This window comes from Cordyceps fumosorosea, assembly GCF_001636725.1.
Source record: "Cordyceps fumosorosea ARSEF 2679 chromosome Unknown scaffold_6, whole genome shotgun sequence".
NCBI classification, from domain to species: domain Eukaryota; kingdom Fungi; phylum Ascomycota; class Sordariomycetes; order Hypocreales; family Cordycipitaceae; genus Cordyceps; species Cordyceps fumosorosea.
In genome coordinates, this window is record NW_017387306.1 from 362791 (window position 1) to 379855 (window position 17065).

General features: G+C 53.4%; 2 protein-coding genes across 2 annotated transcripts; both read left to right on the plus strand.

Moving 5' to 3' along the window:
• Nucleotides 1-12603: 12603 nt before the first annotated feature.
• Nucleotides 12604-14256, plus strand: ISF_03282 (Zn(2)-C6 fungal-type DNA-binding domain protein; the record flags this gene model as incomplete). The annotated part of the gene is made up of 1 exon (XM_018846888.1): nt 12604-14256. One exon carries the CDS (start codon nt 12604-12606, stop codon nt 14254-14256), a length of 1653 nt encoding a protein of 550 aa, XP_018705777.1.
• A 448-nt stretch (nt 14257-14704) lies between these two features.
• Nucleotides 14705-16944, plus strand: ISF_03283 (DNA mismatch repair protein; the record flags this gene model as incomplete). Its single annotated transcript, XM_018846889.1, has 2 exons — nt 14705-14797; nt 14869-16944. 2 exons carry the CDS (start codon nt 14705-14707, stop codon nt 16942-16944), a joined length of 2169 nt encoding a protein of 722 aa, XP_018705778.1.
• Nucleotides 16945-17065: the final 121 nt, after the last annotated feature.

Consider the following 17065-nt stretch of genomic DNA (forward strand, 5'->3'; position numbering starts at 1 on the left):
GGCTGCACGGCTGTTTACCTGAGTCAGCATCTGGGCTTCAGGGTTACGGTGCTGATGTGCTTGTATGATGGATGCATTCGTCTTGTTTATTCTATTTGCTTTATCCCGTGACGGTGAAGATTTGTCATAGCGATCGGATGATTTTTATTTGCCTGGACTTCTGTACATGGGTTTCTACTTTATTCTCTTATTGAATTTAACTTGGATATTATCCATACATGGGTGCATGGTTGGTCCCTTTATTGAGCGGGGTTTCCCTTATCTTGTCAGGTACTAACAAATTAGCATTCATCTTGTTCGTCGGCATTGCAGTACATCAGGCAAATTCATGGCTTTGCACGTCTGAAAAATGCCGACTGGTTCATGCAGGGTAAAGCGCGTTGTGGTCCTCTCTCAAGAGGCACGGTATTGCTCGGAAGCTTCCGGGAATATGGGTGCAAGGGTTTCCGCCATCCGCTCTGTCCCATGCATGATCCATGTGAGCAAGGCAATTATTATTTGGCTGTCCCCCCTCCCCTCCCCTCCCCGCCGTTGGGTTTCCCTGTTAATAAAAGGACCATGTATAAGGCTTTCTAGGGGTCACCATGTCAGAATGAAACGACGACAAGTCGAGGCGGACGGATCTTGCCGAAAACAGCCTTTTTTTTCTGGCCAGCCAACTAGTCGAGAGGGAAAACAAGAGAGGCTGGGGTAATTAGATATGGGTGACTCGCGGATAATGGGGCGCTCAACGGCTGCAGGTGTAAGGGGTGGGCAAGGATATGAGTCGTACATGCGCAGCAAAGCCTCGCCGTGCAAGTAAGTTGAATGGATGACATGACGTGGACTTGGGAGGCGTTGTCGTATGGGCCATTTCTCGACAACTACAGCTGAGAGCAGTGTGAGTCTTGGAGTGAGTGCATCAGGCATGACGATGCTTTGACAGCACTCAAGCTTGCTACTCACGGCTGATACCGGAGAAAGGACGACCATGTTGATGATACTGCGGTGGAGATGGGAATGGATGCGAATCATGTACATGGTACTATGAACCGGGAGGTATGATATAACCAGTGCCTGCTCCTTTGTGTTGCCGCGCCTCGTCTCGGAGGGACAAAACATTTGATTATACTTTACAGCTGCATCAACCCACTATTGGCGGACATGACGATGGGTTTGCATGCACGCAGCCCATACAGCCCATACACGCACACACACACACACACACTCACTCACTCACTTACCCGCATACTCCCCCATGCAAATTATGACATTGCACCGCCTCGTTACCCTCTCCTGTCTCTCTCTCTCTCTCTCTCTCTGGTATTCTCGGCAAATAGGGTAATACGCTCGCGTGGCCCCCTGTGACACAGATACGAGACTTCGCGGGACACGCAGGTGGTTGGTCCGCGGGAGAAAGGGTTGCATGACAGCCACCTGTCACGGAACGTGAGGGAGGAATGTGTTAGTTGGTACGGGGGGTGGTGTGTTTTCGATGCAGAAATTCAAATATGAGCAAAGAGAGCAAAATAAAAAAGAAACGTCCCATCGGAGCTGAACTATTCCACGTCGCACAATATTTCGTTTCGGCGAGGTAGTGTGGCGCTGCGGGTGGGAAGGGCAAGCAAGCATGAACGCTCAGCCCGATCGGCTGAGTTTCCAACGTCGTGCCTTGGTGGGACAACCTCGGTCTCGTAAACCCCTGTCCGGCTGCGGTAGCCAGTAATCTGTAGTCGTAGTGATGTTCACGGCCTTGGATCTGGGAACTGGCTAGTTAAGGAAGGGGTTGGACGAGAGAGAAGGAGAGTAGCGTCGACGACGGAGGCCCGGGGCTCACGACCCGGAAGAGGCGCAGGTCTTAGGACCTGAATAGGTTCGTGTGTGCGCAGACCTCAATTGTGAATTGATGTTTTATTTCTTGCGTCACCTATTTGGAACGTTGTTTGTACGCCGTCTACCGGGCTTGAACTGCTCGTGGCTTCGCGTTCGGAGATGACAAACGAGACATAATGGTGCTCTACGAGAAAAAGCCTCCCATTATCTCATCACTGAGACATTGGCCGCAGAAACAAAACAACAATCGCGCCCTCCGGCCGGTACAATGGTGGTAGTTCACGACATGCACGACACAGAGCGCAGCGACGCCCGAGGGGGGGGGACCGCGCGAAAAGAGGCGAATCATCTTGAAAGATATCCCGTACACTTTGCCACCACCGCCGCCGGATGCCTCCCTATGGGAACCGGACCGCATGCATATGTATGTATGTCTGTGTGAAGTTGGGCAATGTACGTGCGCGAGACGCGGTCCGGTGTTCCCTCCAGTCACATGAAACGGGCATTTGCAAGGGTTCATCCAAGCGAAGGGACAAGAAACGAAGACTGCCGAGACAAGGGCATGGGCGGTGCACCAAGGCATGTATTTTTATTTTGGCATTTTTCGTGGCATTTTTTCATGGCCACCTTGCTGGTCGGCAATACACACTGCTGTGTAAGGCAGCTTGGGTCCGGGTCCCCCAGGATGAGCGGGTTCATGTGCGATCAGACACAGACGGCTCTTCAAGGATGAGAGAGGCGAGGCAGACAAACGGAGAAGAAAAGGAAAGCGAAAGCCCCCAACGGTCATCGCTGGGACCTGGTAGCGCTTCTCGCAGCCAACGTTACGGTTTCTGGCCATGGTGATCTACTGATTATAGATCCGTGACTAAAGGACGGATTCGTTTCCGGGCACAAGATGGTGGGTGTAGTGACGAAATCTGAAACTGCTCTTTTTTTGCAGCGTAGCATCGCGAAAAACTGGTAGATGTGCGCAGTGAATGGCAAGTGATGCTGATGGAAATTATGATGTCAATTATTATTACAAAAAAGAGGTGAAACTCAGTCCGGGTAAATGCCCGATTTCGCGTCACTGTTGTACAAGCGCAAGGGTAGTATAACTGATTAATTATCCGTGCTTGCTGGGTAGTTGCCAAACAGAGGTGATGCTGCGAGGCAGGTTTCTTCAACAGCTGTCAACCAATCGGCAGTCAAAGCCAGCGAGCGTTCTGTACACTGGCTAGGTAGGTAGTACTGGCCAGTAATACAGACGTCAGAGAGGAGGCGCAGAAATCTGGTATATGTGAAACTCGAATATTGATGCCCAAGGCGACGGTAGATTGTACTGGTACATGGGACGTGAGGTTGTCCCCCATCATGTCGGATTGGAGAGCCGAGACGCTGACGTATGTATCAGAAGCCGGACGTCGTCGGAAATTTTACCTCCCGGGAATAGAATAGACTGCGCACCAGAGCCTTGGGAAAGATGAAAAAAGAAAAAAAAAAGTTGCGCTGTGTCTTGGTACGTTTGACCTGTGCATGATAACGGTTGGGTAGCGGAGAAGCCGGGATATGTATGCGGCCAGGGTTCTCTCTCGCGGTCTGAGCTTGGGAGGGAGAACAAGGAAGCAAATAATACTTTAAAGAATTAACAGGCGAGAAAAAAAAAAGGCCGGCGACAAGGGTTCTGCTCATTCTCGTACGATGGCTGATCCTGCCCCAGACCGACCAACGTTGTTGCAGGGATCCGTCTGGACAATGTAGATTGGCAAAGGGATTAAAAAAAAAAGCCCGCCTTTTTGTAGGCAATTTCCCCGTGCATGCCATGTCAATCAGTATTAGTTCTGAGATTGGCTTTTTTCTTTTTTCTTGACTTTGAATCTGCTGTTTTTTTTTTTTCCCTGTGGGCAGGCCCCTGCATGAAACGGTCCGTGGAAACGAAGGAGGGGGGACCTTCTCACAGAAATCCAGCCAGTCGGTCGGGATCCTGCTCTGGAGAGGCCGGGAAGGGAAATACCGACTGTCCGCCCTCCGGGTTAGCTTTTCTTGGCGGTACAGGTTGTGCTTGTTCTTTGCTGTGGCCCGTCGTCCCCGCCACCGAGAATCATGCCGGAGCGCGTCGTTGCAGGGACCCGGACGGTGCCCTCAGGGGTGTGTGCGTATAGGGGTGTTATAGATGCGACTTGTCTTCTATTTCGATGGGGGGGGGAGTTGATGGACCTCCGGAAAAGGCAGGGAGAAGGTTATCGAGAAAAGCAAAGGAAGGACAGGATACTGACTCGATTGGCTGACTCCCGCAATGCAACCTGACTCTCTCTTGTAGAGCATGATACACGTCAGGACTCAGGAAGAATTACTCACTGCTTCGGAGAGATTCGAGACTCCATAGAAGATGTTGCTTGTTGCTGTTGTGCTGGCAACAAGTCCCGACTCGTATGCTCTCTGCCACTCCTTGCTTTTGCTGGCGGGCTGTCGAAGCGAGCTCGGGGGAGTTGTGACTTGTTTCAGCAACTACGTTGAGCTACTGTTCAAAGCTAGCGCCGCCGTTTTGAGCAACTCTCGGACGAGTGAGAAAAAGTAGTCTTGAAAAAACTAGGTTACGGAAGGACTGCCAGGCGTCAATGCGTCGCTTGCTTGCCACGACTGACTGGGATGTAGCTTTGATGGCAGTGATTTCGTACAATGCCAGTCATGCTCTGCTGTGAAACAAGCCGTGAGTAAAAGAGCTGAGAAGACGATAAAGAGAATCAAGAAAAGAGAAACAACAAAACAGTGCGCTCGTCTTGCTTGTTATTACTAGTAGGCACCATCGCAGGAGAATAGTGTACATCTTCATCTACATCAAAAACAGTGGCCATGGATGGGCTGGATGGGACTAACTAATATTGCCGATGTTACATCGGGGCAAGCCCTGGGAACGTCATCGTCCCGTGCGGAGAAGAAATAGGAAGCCAAGGCGCGTCCGTGTATGGATATATGGATGTACCAGTTACCGGGACTTTTTACGTGGCCTGCAAGTTACATCAAACGAATCCAGCAAGAGGGAACGGAAAGAGGCAGCCGCATGGATTACAAAAGGCTAAATTGAAGCCTACCAGTATTCGTATATGCTAGTCATCTGGTTGCAACAACAGCAAGCATGATCAGCCTCCCTCCCTATCCTGCTGGCGTCGAGACTCGACATGAACAACAACCCGTGGGCACTTGCACTTACAGGACACTAACTAAATAAGCTGCGCATCAAACCAATGCAACCTCCCTTCCCCGGCAAGCGGGCCGATGGCCTCTTTCTGCCTTTTTGCATCTTCTTTGTCAGTGACGACCCCTGTCGTCACAGCAGCCTGCTAAGCGTTGGTTCATTCTACCCAGTACTCCGTATTCTTGTCGCAGCAGAGAGCATGAACAAACTGATAGTGCCACGGATAGCAAGCTACCGGTAAATTGGGTGAGCAGGAAATGCATGAATACACGAATACACGAATACACGAATAGCCTATTAGTACCCGAACCATGTACCAAAACTCGGGTTTACATTGGGAACGGCATGACACAGATATTACAGAGTAGGAGAGAAGTCTTGGCACCGGGCTTCATTTATTAGAACGACGGAGATGAATTCGGAATGACTCTCAACGTGGCAAACCAAGCCAAAGGGTCGTGAATGTGGCTCTTCTTACCTCGCAGCGCAGTTGCATATCACCAAGCCAGCACGCGTGGGGGCTGCGAATAGCAATAGCAGACCAGGGAGGTCAATAACACCGAATCAAGCTAACTTTGATGAAGAGGGATATTAATTAGTTTGAACTGGGGCACGCAAGTGTCGGATGGAGGAAAATGTAAAAAAAGAAAAAGAAAAAGGAAAAAAGAAAACTGTGCAACCAGTCAGAGTCAGTCTGCAACCGGGCACGTACCAGGTGAGCCCTGTCTGATGATTGGCAGCTTGGCGAGGTGTAAGCAGCGACAGCCGAGCCAAGCCTTTTTTCCCTTTGGCCTCATCCACAAGGGCCCGTACGGGCATATTCGATATTCGTAATGAGGTAGTCTTATTAGTCGCTGCTACTGGTAAGCTGGGTTTCTCGCTCAAGCGTGTCAGCCACGCATGAGGTAGGCGTTGGTCATGAACAACTTGTGACAACAAAGTCCCTCGTCTCATTATTAGGGATGTTGGGCAAATCGAGTGAATAAGTCTGATTTCTACGGATAATTCTTGTGTGATGAGAAGACGTAATTGACAGGCGCTTTCCCAGGCTATCTACAGCCAAGTAGGCCCTCCAATCTCATTGTTCCGCCTTGCTTGAGCCAACTAGCTACCACCGGAGAAGCGAATTTCGGCCTACTACCGAGGAAGCTCCCTCTGCATCATCTGCTTATTATTGCTCCGTAGTTTGAGATTTGATTTACCCAGGTAACTAGCTAGTTAGCAAGTTGTCAGCACCGGGCGAGCAAGGCGCTCACCCATGCCAAGCTGTCATTGTGCTACGGGCCATTTTATTAGCGCAGCAAGGTGGGCGAAGGTGGGCGAAGGTGGGCGCTCAGCATGTACGTATGCTTGATCAAAGCTTGGCTCTCTCAGGTCAAACGACGTCTGTACCATGGCTATTTTGGGTTGGACATTACGAGGTCCAGGCAGAGACGTGACTTCCAGTGACGACACGACACGAACGACCTGAGAATGGCTCCTGTCGCAGCGCTGTCCTGTCCTGTGACTGTAGTACAACACCAGGGGGGCGCCACGGAAACACGACTTACCACATATCGTGAAGCGAAATGCATTGTCCTACTAGAAACCTGGTGCCGGAGAAATAGCTCTTTGAGACGAGCCACTACGTTACTAGGTCAGTGGCTGAGGCTAGTAAACGTTCGGCCATGCTGCTAGCCGCCGCCGGCCGCTCAATGAAGAAGGTCATCATCTACTCGGTAGGCTGAGAAACAGGGCCAGCATACACGCCCTCGGTGTTGCCGTAAAGCACTAGTAATGAGGAAGGTCCTGACATGTCTCGAGGGCGCAATGAGACCTGTCTCCCGGTGGTCAACAACTTTGACTGAAAACAGACACTCGGACAGGACGAAGCGGGAGTGAGAAGTGATAGACTCAAAGCCGGTAGCCGTTCAACCTTGTTGTGCATAGGTACGGAATACTGTAGGCAAAACTGTGGGACAGACAGTGTCTATCGCCCAGAGCATGCCATGTGGTCGATGGCGAATCCTATCCTAACTAATCTAATCCTACAGACCGCCCGCCACCACTGACCACTGTCCACACGGCCTGCCCCCAGGGAGGGGATCGCCTAACTAATAAGTTGGCCCAATAGCGCCAAACTCCATCGCTCATCTCATGTAGAAAACCGCGCCAACTAAAAAACTAAGATGTGTGAGTGTGTGTGGTTCATCGTCATGGGGGATTGATCTGCCCGTTGCGGCCTCGAACCAGAGACAGACACTAGTGAACTTTAGACAAGGAAAACCCCACCAAATTGGCGAGAGAAATACCGTTTGATAATATTTTATGATACTTTTTTTTTTTATTACCAGTCGCATTCCTCGTCTCGTCCAAAATTCTGGGATTTTCATTTCTGATTGATCTCGTTTGGTTCGTCATGTGGGCATGTCACGGCCCCCCCCCCCCTTCCCTCTGTCAACCCACCCCAGAAAGCTTGCGCTTTGATGGACGGCGGGGGTTCAGAGATTGGGAGAAATGGGGAGAAATGGAGGATCTACAAAAGCTCAGCAGATTTATGGACTGATTTTTGTTGCTCAACTGCTGAGGGTCTGTCACCTACCGCCGCTTGCCCAGCTTCGCTTGTATCTAGCAGTAATCTGGAGTCTGTGAAATGCTACACTACATCTCTGGCGGCTCCATCTCTGCCTCTGCTATTAGACCGTTGTTTACCCCATCGTCAAGTGTTTCATTGCAGCAGATCGTCTGTAGCACAAGTTTATCCTGAGTTGCAAAGGGCCCCGTGCGTAGATCGGGCTATGGGGCTGCCGAGAGCGAGAGTGAGAAGGCCGTTTTTTTTTTTCTTCAATTTTTTTTTCTTCGATTTGTTTTCTCATGGCAGCCCGCGGTGGTTCTAGTTTGGAGGCTCGTAAGGCCAGGAGGACTAGTTAAAAAGCCATGGACGACCATGGTTCATAGCCCCCCGCAGCCCAGCCCAGCCCGGCGGAGTCCTGGCTTCACCACCAAACGATCACGAGTTTCCAATGCCTGGCGAAATATTACGGATAACTAGTTATGGAGAGACTGGTCGGACGAGACTACCCGGTTGCAGGTCCTTCAACCCCAACCCAGGCCGAGCTCCTCGGTTACAGTCTCTTTGACTCTTTTGTCCCGGCTCACCTGACTCGGTGACGGGCTGGACGAAAACAAGCCAAGACCGAGAAGCTGCCTTGTCCTCGTCACCAACAATAAATAGCAAGCCCTACCTGAGACTCAATGTATATAGATAGCATCAACGAAGACTTGACCCCAGCCTCTTCCCCGGCCTACGATTGAACTACGCAACCACGGAGGCTTATCATGTTTTAGTGTCCAAGGGGTTTTCCTGGTTCTCCGCCTGAAGGAGGCGTTTTTTTTTCTCGCTCGCTGTTACGTACAAGGGGGCTACCCCGAACAATTGCCACATGCTCCGACTCGTCCGTCCTTGGTTCGATGGCGAAGGAATACAAGCCACCACCACCACGGAGGGGGGATCCATTGGGCCACCCCCGAGGCACAAAAAGAGGCATGATGGCGTCGCGCTAGGGGCTGGAGACAATCTCGGAAGTTATTAATCGAGAAGGGGTCAAACAGGATGTGCTGCTAGGGTTCAAGCCAGCCAGGCCAGGCCAAGCCAGGGCAGGAAAGACGGAGGAGGCTAAAACCAAAAACTACGCAACTAACGAATAACTGACTGGCTGACTACCAGCGTTGTGCTGTAACTAGCCAGAGACTATGTACATAGGTTATCCCATCTTGCCAAGTTATACCTGTGGCGGAGCTCCGTTTTGGAAAACCTGCGACTTGTATTACCATTGCCCATTTATCCACGGCATCCCATGGCATGGGCCACGATGAGCATGGCGAAGCGTCACCACTCTCATCGGTGAGATGACTATCAAATGTATTAATAACAAAGTTATTAATAACAAGAAACAGGGGCTTTCTCGGACAAGGAGCGGCCTTGGCTTGTGCTTGTGCCTGTAGCTGGTCTGTTCGCCTTCACCTTGGTGTACCTGTGCGTCGTCCTTTTTTTTTTTTTTTTTTTTCCCCCCCGCCTTTTTTCCTTTTCATGTCTCGTGTATCCGTAACTCTCGGTGGCCTCACCTCACCTCGCTCACTCGGAAACGTCTTATCATAGATGAAAATGGGGTCGACGATATCGGAGAGAGGGGCTCGGTCGGCGACAACCCGCCGGCCCCTGATGGCCTTGCTTGTGTGTAGTACATATGGGACGCGCCAGTTTTTACGACTCATGAGTGCCTACTTGGCTTCAAAGCGAGATATGAAGAGGACGTGGTGTTGCTCGTCGCCGTGCGTATCAGACGTGGCTGGCTGGATTTGGCTGTGCGCTGCAGTACTGGATAGCTACGGGTAACTAGTTGCCTGGCAGTTTCTGGATAGACTGACCCTCCTTCTCAAACTCGTCAACCGTAGCGGAGGAGGCGCGCCGGACTCACCGGTTGGTGTGGCATAATACCGTGCGCGAGCCTTGAGGGTTATTCGTACAACAGCCACGGTACATTGAGCATGAATCAATGGCCAGTACATACTTTCGTGCCATTACCGAGAGCATTGCATTGTTGCTGTCAATTGTTGTTTCTCCGAGCCGCCAACTAACTTTGACAGCTACAGTAGCAAACATATACTCCGTATGGAAACTCAGACATTAAATACCAGCGGGGAGCAAAGGGCGACGACCAGACGCTAAGTATTGACTGGGAATATCAACTACAAATAACTAGTATTTAATAACTAGCAGTTGCTGGCATGGCATGGCATACAGTCGCTACCAAGTAGTTAGTATGCGGAGGCCAACTAACCAACTAACCAACTAACCAACTTAAAAACCCATGTGTGTTTTAGGTTCCCCGGTCCCTTTGCTTTACCATGCTGCACTCTACAAGAGCCATGGCATGACCGCATTGTCGTCAATGACTTGTGTGGCTAACAAACAGACTAACACACTAACCAACTTAACTCCGGTAGGTCAGTTAGCAGTATAAGCGCTCTAGGTAGCTGTCAAGTTGGGCAGTCGTCCACCAATGCAATCCAAGCCCCGGCCCGGGCTATTTCATTCCATGTACCAGGGCAGGACAGGGTCCAAGTTCCCATCTGTTTTATAGAGAGACGCCCGGGTTGGGGGTGGACCGAGATTCAAGAACCAAGAAACACAGACAGACAAGACGACGCAGTCCGTCCCTATGTCTGTACTCTAACTAGTTACTACACGTACGTCTCTCTGTCTATTCCCCCGTACGCTACTCCATCCATCATACATACTGTACATGCCTACATACCTCCATACTCCCTCTGTACATCCATACATGCTCTCTAGTCTCTAGTTATCCGTAGAAGCTCCCGCCCCCCCATCCCCTCCCCCCCGTCTCCCGTGCACACACGCCACCATGGATGGATGGATGGATGGATGGATGGATGGATGGATGGAGGGTGTTATAGGTGTGCTGCGGTGATGCCGTGGTCAATACCTTCTCCATAATACGATGGAGTGCAGCACATATTGGAAACTGCCCGAGCCCGTCGTCTCTCTCTGTCTTCTATCTGTCTTGTCTGTTCAACCCATTTCCCTTGCCCTTCCATTAAGCTTCGCCTGCATGACAGGGCACATCCCGCAACCATACCGTGGCAGTGGCATGCTCTTTTTCTTTCACATCTGTCACCTATTTACACACTCAACTCCTCCCCTCTCCCCCTCCTCCTACTCTTTCTACTCCTTCTACTCCTTCTACTCCCCCTCCTCTTCTTTTTGCTGCTCCTCCTTCTCCTCAGAATCCGGTGGCTATTGCTGTCTGTGGACCACGAACTCTTCGCCACGCCTTCCTTGACCAGCCTGCCTGTCTGCCTGTCTGCCTGTCTCTCTACTAGCTATCCGTCTATCCCAAAGCCGGAGCCAAGAGTTCTTGAGATCGCCGCGGCGCCCACTATATACGCTGCATTCCCTCTCCACCCACCTACCAACCGTTTTAGACGACCTTCTCGACCGCACTTGCCGACAGCTGCTTATTCTCTTTTTATTTTATTTTACTTTTTATATATTGCTCTGTGTATGCCTTGTCTAACTCTGCTCCTGCAAATACCCTTCCCCAAGACACCCATTCGTCCATTCCCTTTCTAGATTGCCGGCTCGGTCGATTCTACTCCCGTCCGCTTCTAACCTTCTCCCCTCGAAATCGCCCTCATCTTTCTCTTTCCTTCTACTTTCGAAACCTTTCTGGCACCCGTCCACCATACCATACTCCCCTGAATAGTGCCCTTTCCTAATACCTCTTAATACCCTAGCGCAGATCCCTCCCTGCCGGTCGGAGGGAGCAGAGTCCCGAGCATCTTAGCCGATTTGTCTGTGGCATCGGCAATGTCTCATATTGACTAGGCCAAAACCCTCGACCAAGATTGACCAACTCCGTCTTACAAGCGTTTCTTCCTCCCCAGGGCTGGCTTGTCGTTTCTCTCACGCAGCACGATTTTTCTGAATTTATTCTCCAAAAGGCAACCCCAAGGTCCATTTGAGCGGAAATCAGCAGCGGCAAACATCGACAGCGGACTTGTCGCCTTCCGAAAGGGCGACCAGAAACAAGACGAACTAACAACAAAGGCTCGACAGCAGAGACATTGGCCCGATTGGCTGGCACGCTGCCGTTTCTAGAGTCTCAGTTTCGGCCCTTTGTTTGCGAGACTATATTGAGACACGTTCTTGTCAATTCGACGCATCTCTTCTATTCATCTCTCTTCTTCTATCGAGAAAGGCCCGCCGGGGAATACTACTTGTCCTGTTATGCTACGCCGCGACTCGCAGACTTGGAATGACGGACGGTGATTTTTTGAGTCATCTCGAGATACCACACTAAACAGCTCGATTGCTCCGCCCAGCAAGTGTCGATGGTATATTCTCGATTCGCCGCTGGTTTGCCTCCCTGCAACTCCCGTGTCCCCCAACACCGACACGCCAAGAATCCAGACGTCTATGCGTGCTGCTGAATCTGCTCCGAGATAAAAATAGCCTCGCTACACTGTTTACTATTGAGGAAAACTACCGACCACCTGCTTCATCTCGACGACTGTGCTGCGGCTCGCCAAAGCAACCTGAACAACCGAAACCACGCAGTACAAGGTTGCACCAGAGGCATTGAAACTGCCAGTACTACCCCCAGTGGCCTGTTTCAATCAAATTCCCCTTCGGGTGTTTATGTTGGTGTACAAATACACAAGATTCAGGACGGGAAGTTTTCAGCGATCACGGGAGGTATTTCCAACGACGCCGCAAGGCCCGATTGCGACCGCCACCATCCATTAACAAAGCCACAATTCTGACCGAAAGCTGCTCTCCGAGATCTCGAAGCTTCATCGCCATAGCGAATTGCACCACGAGAGTTGCTCTAAAAAAGGGCTTGCGTGGACAATTACAAATCTAGCAAAAACCACACAGAATCCCCTCGATGCTCTCTGTCAGCAGACCCCCCGTGGAGAGTGCGCCTTTCCCCCCAGGCAATCGCCACGGACTCCCGAGCAGGTTATTACACCAAGGGCAGCTCTCTCTATATCCACCAAAGCAAAGAGCAGAACCGACGACCAGACACGGCGGTTATCCGTCTCCGCCCATGTCCGGATCCCCGCCGTTTGAGCCGGCCAGGACTGCTCACGAACTGAACTCTGCTTCCGGCGGCAGCTCTCGCCACGGGATGCACTCGGACGCTTCCCAGACGACACGATGGCACGTCGAACAGCAGCCGGGCAGAATCTCCAGCCAGCCCCGGGGCTTGCTCCCATTATCCAACACGTATCCGCAGGAGACGACTCGCGGATCCCATATTCGTCGGGTATCGGATCATCGCTTACCGCCGCTCTTGACTCACAACGCGCCCGAATCCATCGGCAGCCTACATGGCGCGCCGAGACGGGCATATGACACGTCAGTATCGTCAATGACTCACCAACACGGCACTCCACTGCCTCGAGGCTCCATGCCTGAGCCCAGTGTCAGACCCTTGTCTCCCAGATCACAACGCAAAACAAAGGGCCACGTCGCTTCTGCCTGCGTTCCATGCAAGAAGGCGCATCTGCGCTGCGACTCTCAGCGTCCCTGCGCGAGGTGCGTCTCCCATGGCAAGGAAGACACTTGCGTCGACGTTCGGCACAAGAAGCGAGGACGACCTCGTCTGAGGGACGATCGTGATTCTCGAATGGATGCCGCTCGCTTTTCCCATACTCCAGATGACGGCATCGGAAAGCTGTCAAATATCAGGCCGGCCTCGATGGGACAACACCATCCCCTCTACGATGGCCCCGGTGGCGCCGCCCGATCTGCTCCCGGTTCCGCTTTCTCGTCTCCCGAAGCGCCGGGGGCTCGATTTCTGTCCCGAGTCGTCTCCGCCGACGCCAGCTTTCACCACGGCGGCGAAAGGCAACCGCGACTGGCGGCCGAGGCGCCGGTTGTCTACATGAGGACCAACATGGAGGTCGTCAAGGTGTCGGCGTCCTTTGCGGAGGCCGTCGGCGCCGGCGGGTACGTCGGGCGCAGGATCACGGAGCTGGTGGCGCCCGAGACGGCCGAGGCCATGATGGAGATTTGTGCGGTGCTTAACGCCGAGCAGAAGCGGAGGGAGCCGACGTACCTGCCGCCCATCTTCGACAAGGGCAGCGAGGCGGCGCGCGCGCTCAGCTTCGCCTCGGAGGTCGTCGGCCGCCTGGAGCTCAACCACCAGACGTGGGCGACGTTTAGAGCGCATGACGGGCAGCCCCGGTCGTATCCCGTCCGCCTCGGCCTGCTGAAGGAGGGGTCCATCTTCTTCATCGCAGCCGTGCTCACCGGCCAGGCAGCGCGCCCGCTGTACCAGCATGGCGGCGTCCCACATCCGCGTAACGTCGGACACGGCCTGCCGCGTGCTTCACCGGCATACGGCGCCCCCACGCCGATTGATTCGACTCGGCGCCAATTTAGCGATGGGCCGTCGGCGCTGCGCAGAGAAGTAGGCATGGCAAGGCAGTCGACTCCCCAGGGGACCTCGCCCAGCAGCGGATACCAGTCCATCTACTCGCCTTCGCCGCACGGTAGCGATTACAGGAGGCCGTCTCCTCTGCAGACTCCCCGGAGCGAGTTGGGCCCGCCGCAGCCATCCTCACGCCCGAGCGAATCGCATTATACCCTGCCGCCGATCCGGTCATTGGCAGAGCGACCACGCGATACGTCGGAGAGAGATGGCAAGCAGCGGCGACTTAGCATCGGAGGACTGATTAATAGGACTGGAACCTGAAAAAAATGCATCGAGTTATAATTAAATTATGCGCTTTTCTTAATATTGTACGATCATGTGGTCACGAGGGTACGCGGGTACGTTGTAGTTGGGGAAGCTTGAAGGACAGGATAGAGCTTTTTTTCCATAACACCAAAATAGATATCCAGAATTTTATGAAATGCAATATCGACGATTTGCGTAAATGACCTAAAATATTTCCCCCTGAAATCCAGTAAAAAAGTAAGAGTGGCTTGCCGGCCAAGTACCTATGTGTGTACTTAACACCATCCATCACGTGAAGTCGTGAGGCATTCGTGTTTGGTGCGGGTCGTGATGAATCGCCTTCAAACACCAACGCCTGTCACAAAGCCCGCGAACCCGCGCTTGTCTAAATGGCTCGAAATCGATGATATATTCAACTTTGATGAAATAATTACAGGGCCAGAAGAGTCTGCGGGACAGAAAAATGGCTGATATGATGGATGTCGATGCCGTGGCTGGCACCAAACGCAAGGCAAACGAAGAAAATGATGAGCCCGCCCCGCCACGTCGCATTCAGGTAAGGAAGCCCAGGGATATTCTCCAGTTCTCCAAATTACGGGAAAAATACTGATTGTGAAAAAAAAAAAGGCTCTTGACATCGATGTGGTGAACAAGATTGCCGCGGGCGAAATTATTGTTGCCCCTGTCAATGCCCTCAAAGAGCTTCTGGAGAACGCCATTGACGCGGGCAGCACTGCCTTGGAGGTGCTTGTGAAGGATGGCGGGCTGAAGCTTCTTCAAATTACGGACAACGGATCTGGCATCCAAAAAGACGACCTTGCCATCCTTTGTGAGCGTCACACCACCTCAAAGCTTGTCGCCTTTGAAGACCTCACAGCCATCGCCACCTACGGCTTTCGCGGCGAGGCCCTTGCCAGTATAAGCCACATCGCGCACCTGACAGTCACCACCAAAACGAAGGACTCGGCCCTGGCCTGGCGCGCGCACTATCTGGATGGCAAGCTCGTGCCTAGCAAGCCGGGGCAGCCAGCAGAGCCCAAGGGCGTCGCCGGCCGCCCCGGGACACAGATCGCGGTCGAGGACTTGTTCTTCAACGTCCCTACGAGACGTAAGGCCTTTCGTTCGTATGCGGAAGAATTCAACAAGATAATCGACATGGTCGGTCGGTACGCCATCCACTCCGCCGGCGTCGGATTCACTTGCAAAAAGGCTGGCGAGTCATCGGCAACTCTTTCGATACCGGCCGTCGCGTCTGCGGTGGATCGGGTGCGCCAGATATACGGCGGAGGTGTCGCCAACGAGCTGGTGGAAGTCTTCGCCTCGGACGAGCGCTGGGGCTTCAAGGCCAGCGCGCTGGTGACAAACGCCAACTACCACATCAAGAAGACGACCCTAGTGCTATTCATTAACCACCGCGCCGTGGAGTCAAGAAATGTAAAGAAGGCTGTCGAGCAGGTGTACTCGGCATTCTTACCCAAGGGCGGACACCCGTTTGTGTACCTGAGCCTTGACATTGACCCAGCAAGAGTCGATGTTAATGTGCATCCCACCAAGAATGAGGTGCATTTCCTCAATGAAGATGAAATCATCCAGGATATCTGCAATGAGATTACAGAGGCCCTCACGGCAGTGGACACGAGTCGCACGTTCAAAACCCAGACGCTGATTCCGGGCGCGCGGCCCTCCGAACGCCCGGCGAAAGAAGGCGAGGGGCCAGTCGACACGGTGCTGGCCGGCGCCAAACGCGTGCGGCGCAATTCAAACGACCTCGTCCGCACCGACACCTTCGAGCGTAAAATCACTAGTATGTTCACGCGCACCGAGTCTAGCGAGGCGGGCGGCGGCAGCAGCAGCCGCCGCGCGGACGAGCCCCTGGCCGTGCCCGAGCCCGTCGACTACGAGACCGTCGACCGCGCGTACGTGTCCTGCGCGCTCAGCAGCGTTAAGCAGCTGCGCGCTGAGGTACGCGCAGCCGCCCACCGCGAGCTGACCGACATGTTCGCCACGCACACCTTTGTCGGCATCGTGGACGAGCGCCGGCGGCTGGCCGCCGTGCAGGGCGGCGTCAAGTTGTTCCTCGTCGACTACGGCCACGCCTGCTTCGAGTACCTCTACCAGCTCGGCCTGACCGACTTTGGCAACGTCGGCGCCATCCGGCTCCGCCCGCCGCTGGACCTCGAGGAGCTGCTGACGCTGGCGGCCACGGAAGAGCGGGCGCTGCTGGGAGACGACGGCGACGGCGCGTTCGATACAGCCGCGGTGGTCGCGCGCGTCAGGGACCGGCTGGTCGAGAAGCGCCAGATGCTGCACGAGTACTTCTCGCTCGAGATCTCGCCAGCCGGCGAGCTCATGTCGCTGCCGCTGCTGGTGCGCGGGTACACGCCGTCGATGGGCAAGCTGCCGCGCTTCCTGCTGCGTCTCGGGCCGCACGTCGACTGGAGCGGCGAGCGCGCCTGCTTTGAGACGTTCCTGCGCGAGCTGGCCGCGTTTTACGTCCCGGAGCAGCTCCCGCCAGAGGGAGAAGAAGAAGGAGAAATGCACCCGGAGCTGCGCAAGAGGAGGCAGCACGTGCGCTGGGCCGTGGAGCACCTCTTCTTCCCGGCGTTCAAGGCGAGGCTGGTGGCGACGCGCTCCCTCATGGACGGCGGCGTGCTGGAGGTGGCGAGCCTCAAGGGGCTGTATCGGGTGTTTGAGCGTTGCTGATTGGGAAGAACCTGTATGTGTATCAACCTGGCGCCATTAATGACGTGAATATGCTGGGACATGTGCCATTTTTTATGACTATTTATAATAGAGAAATGCGCGTATTGGGTGGGAATGGAGG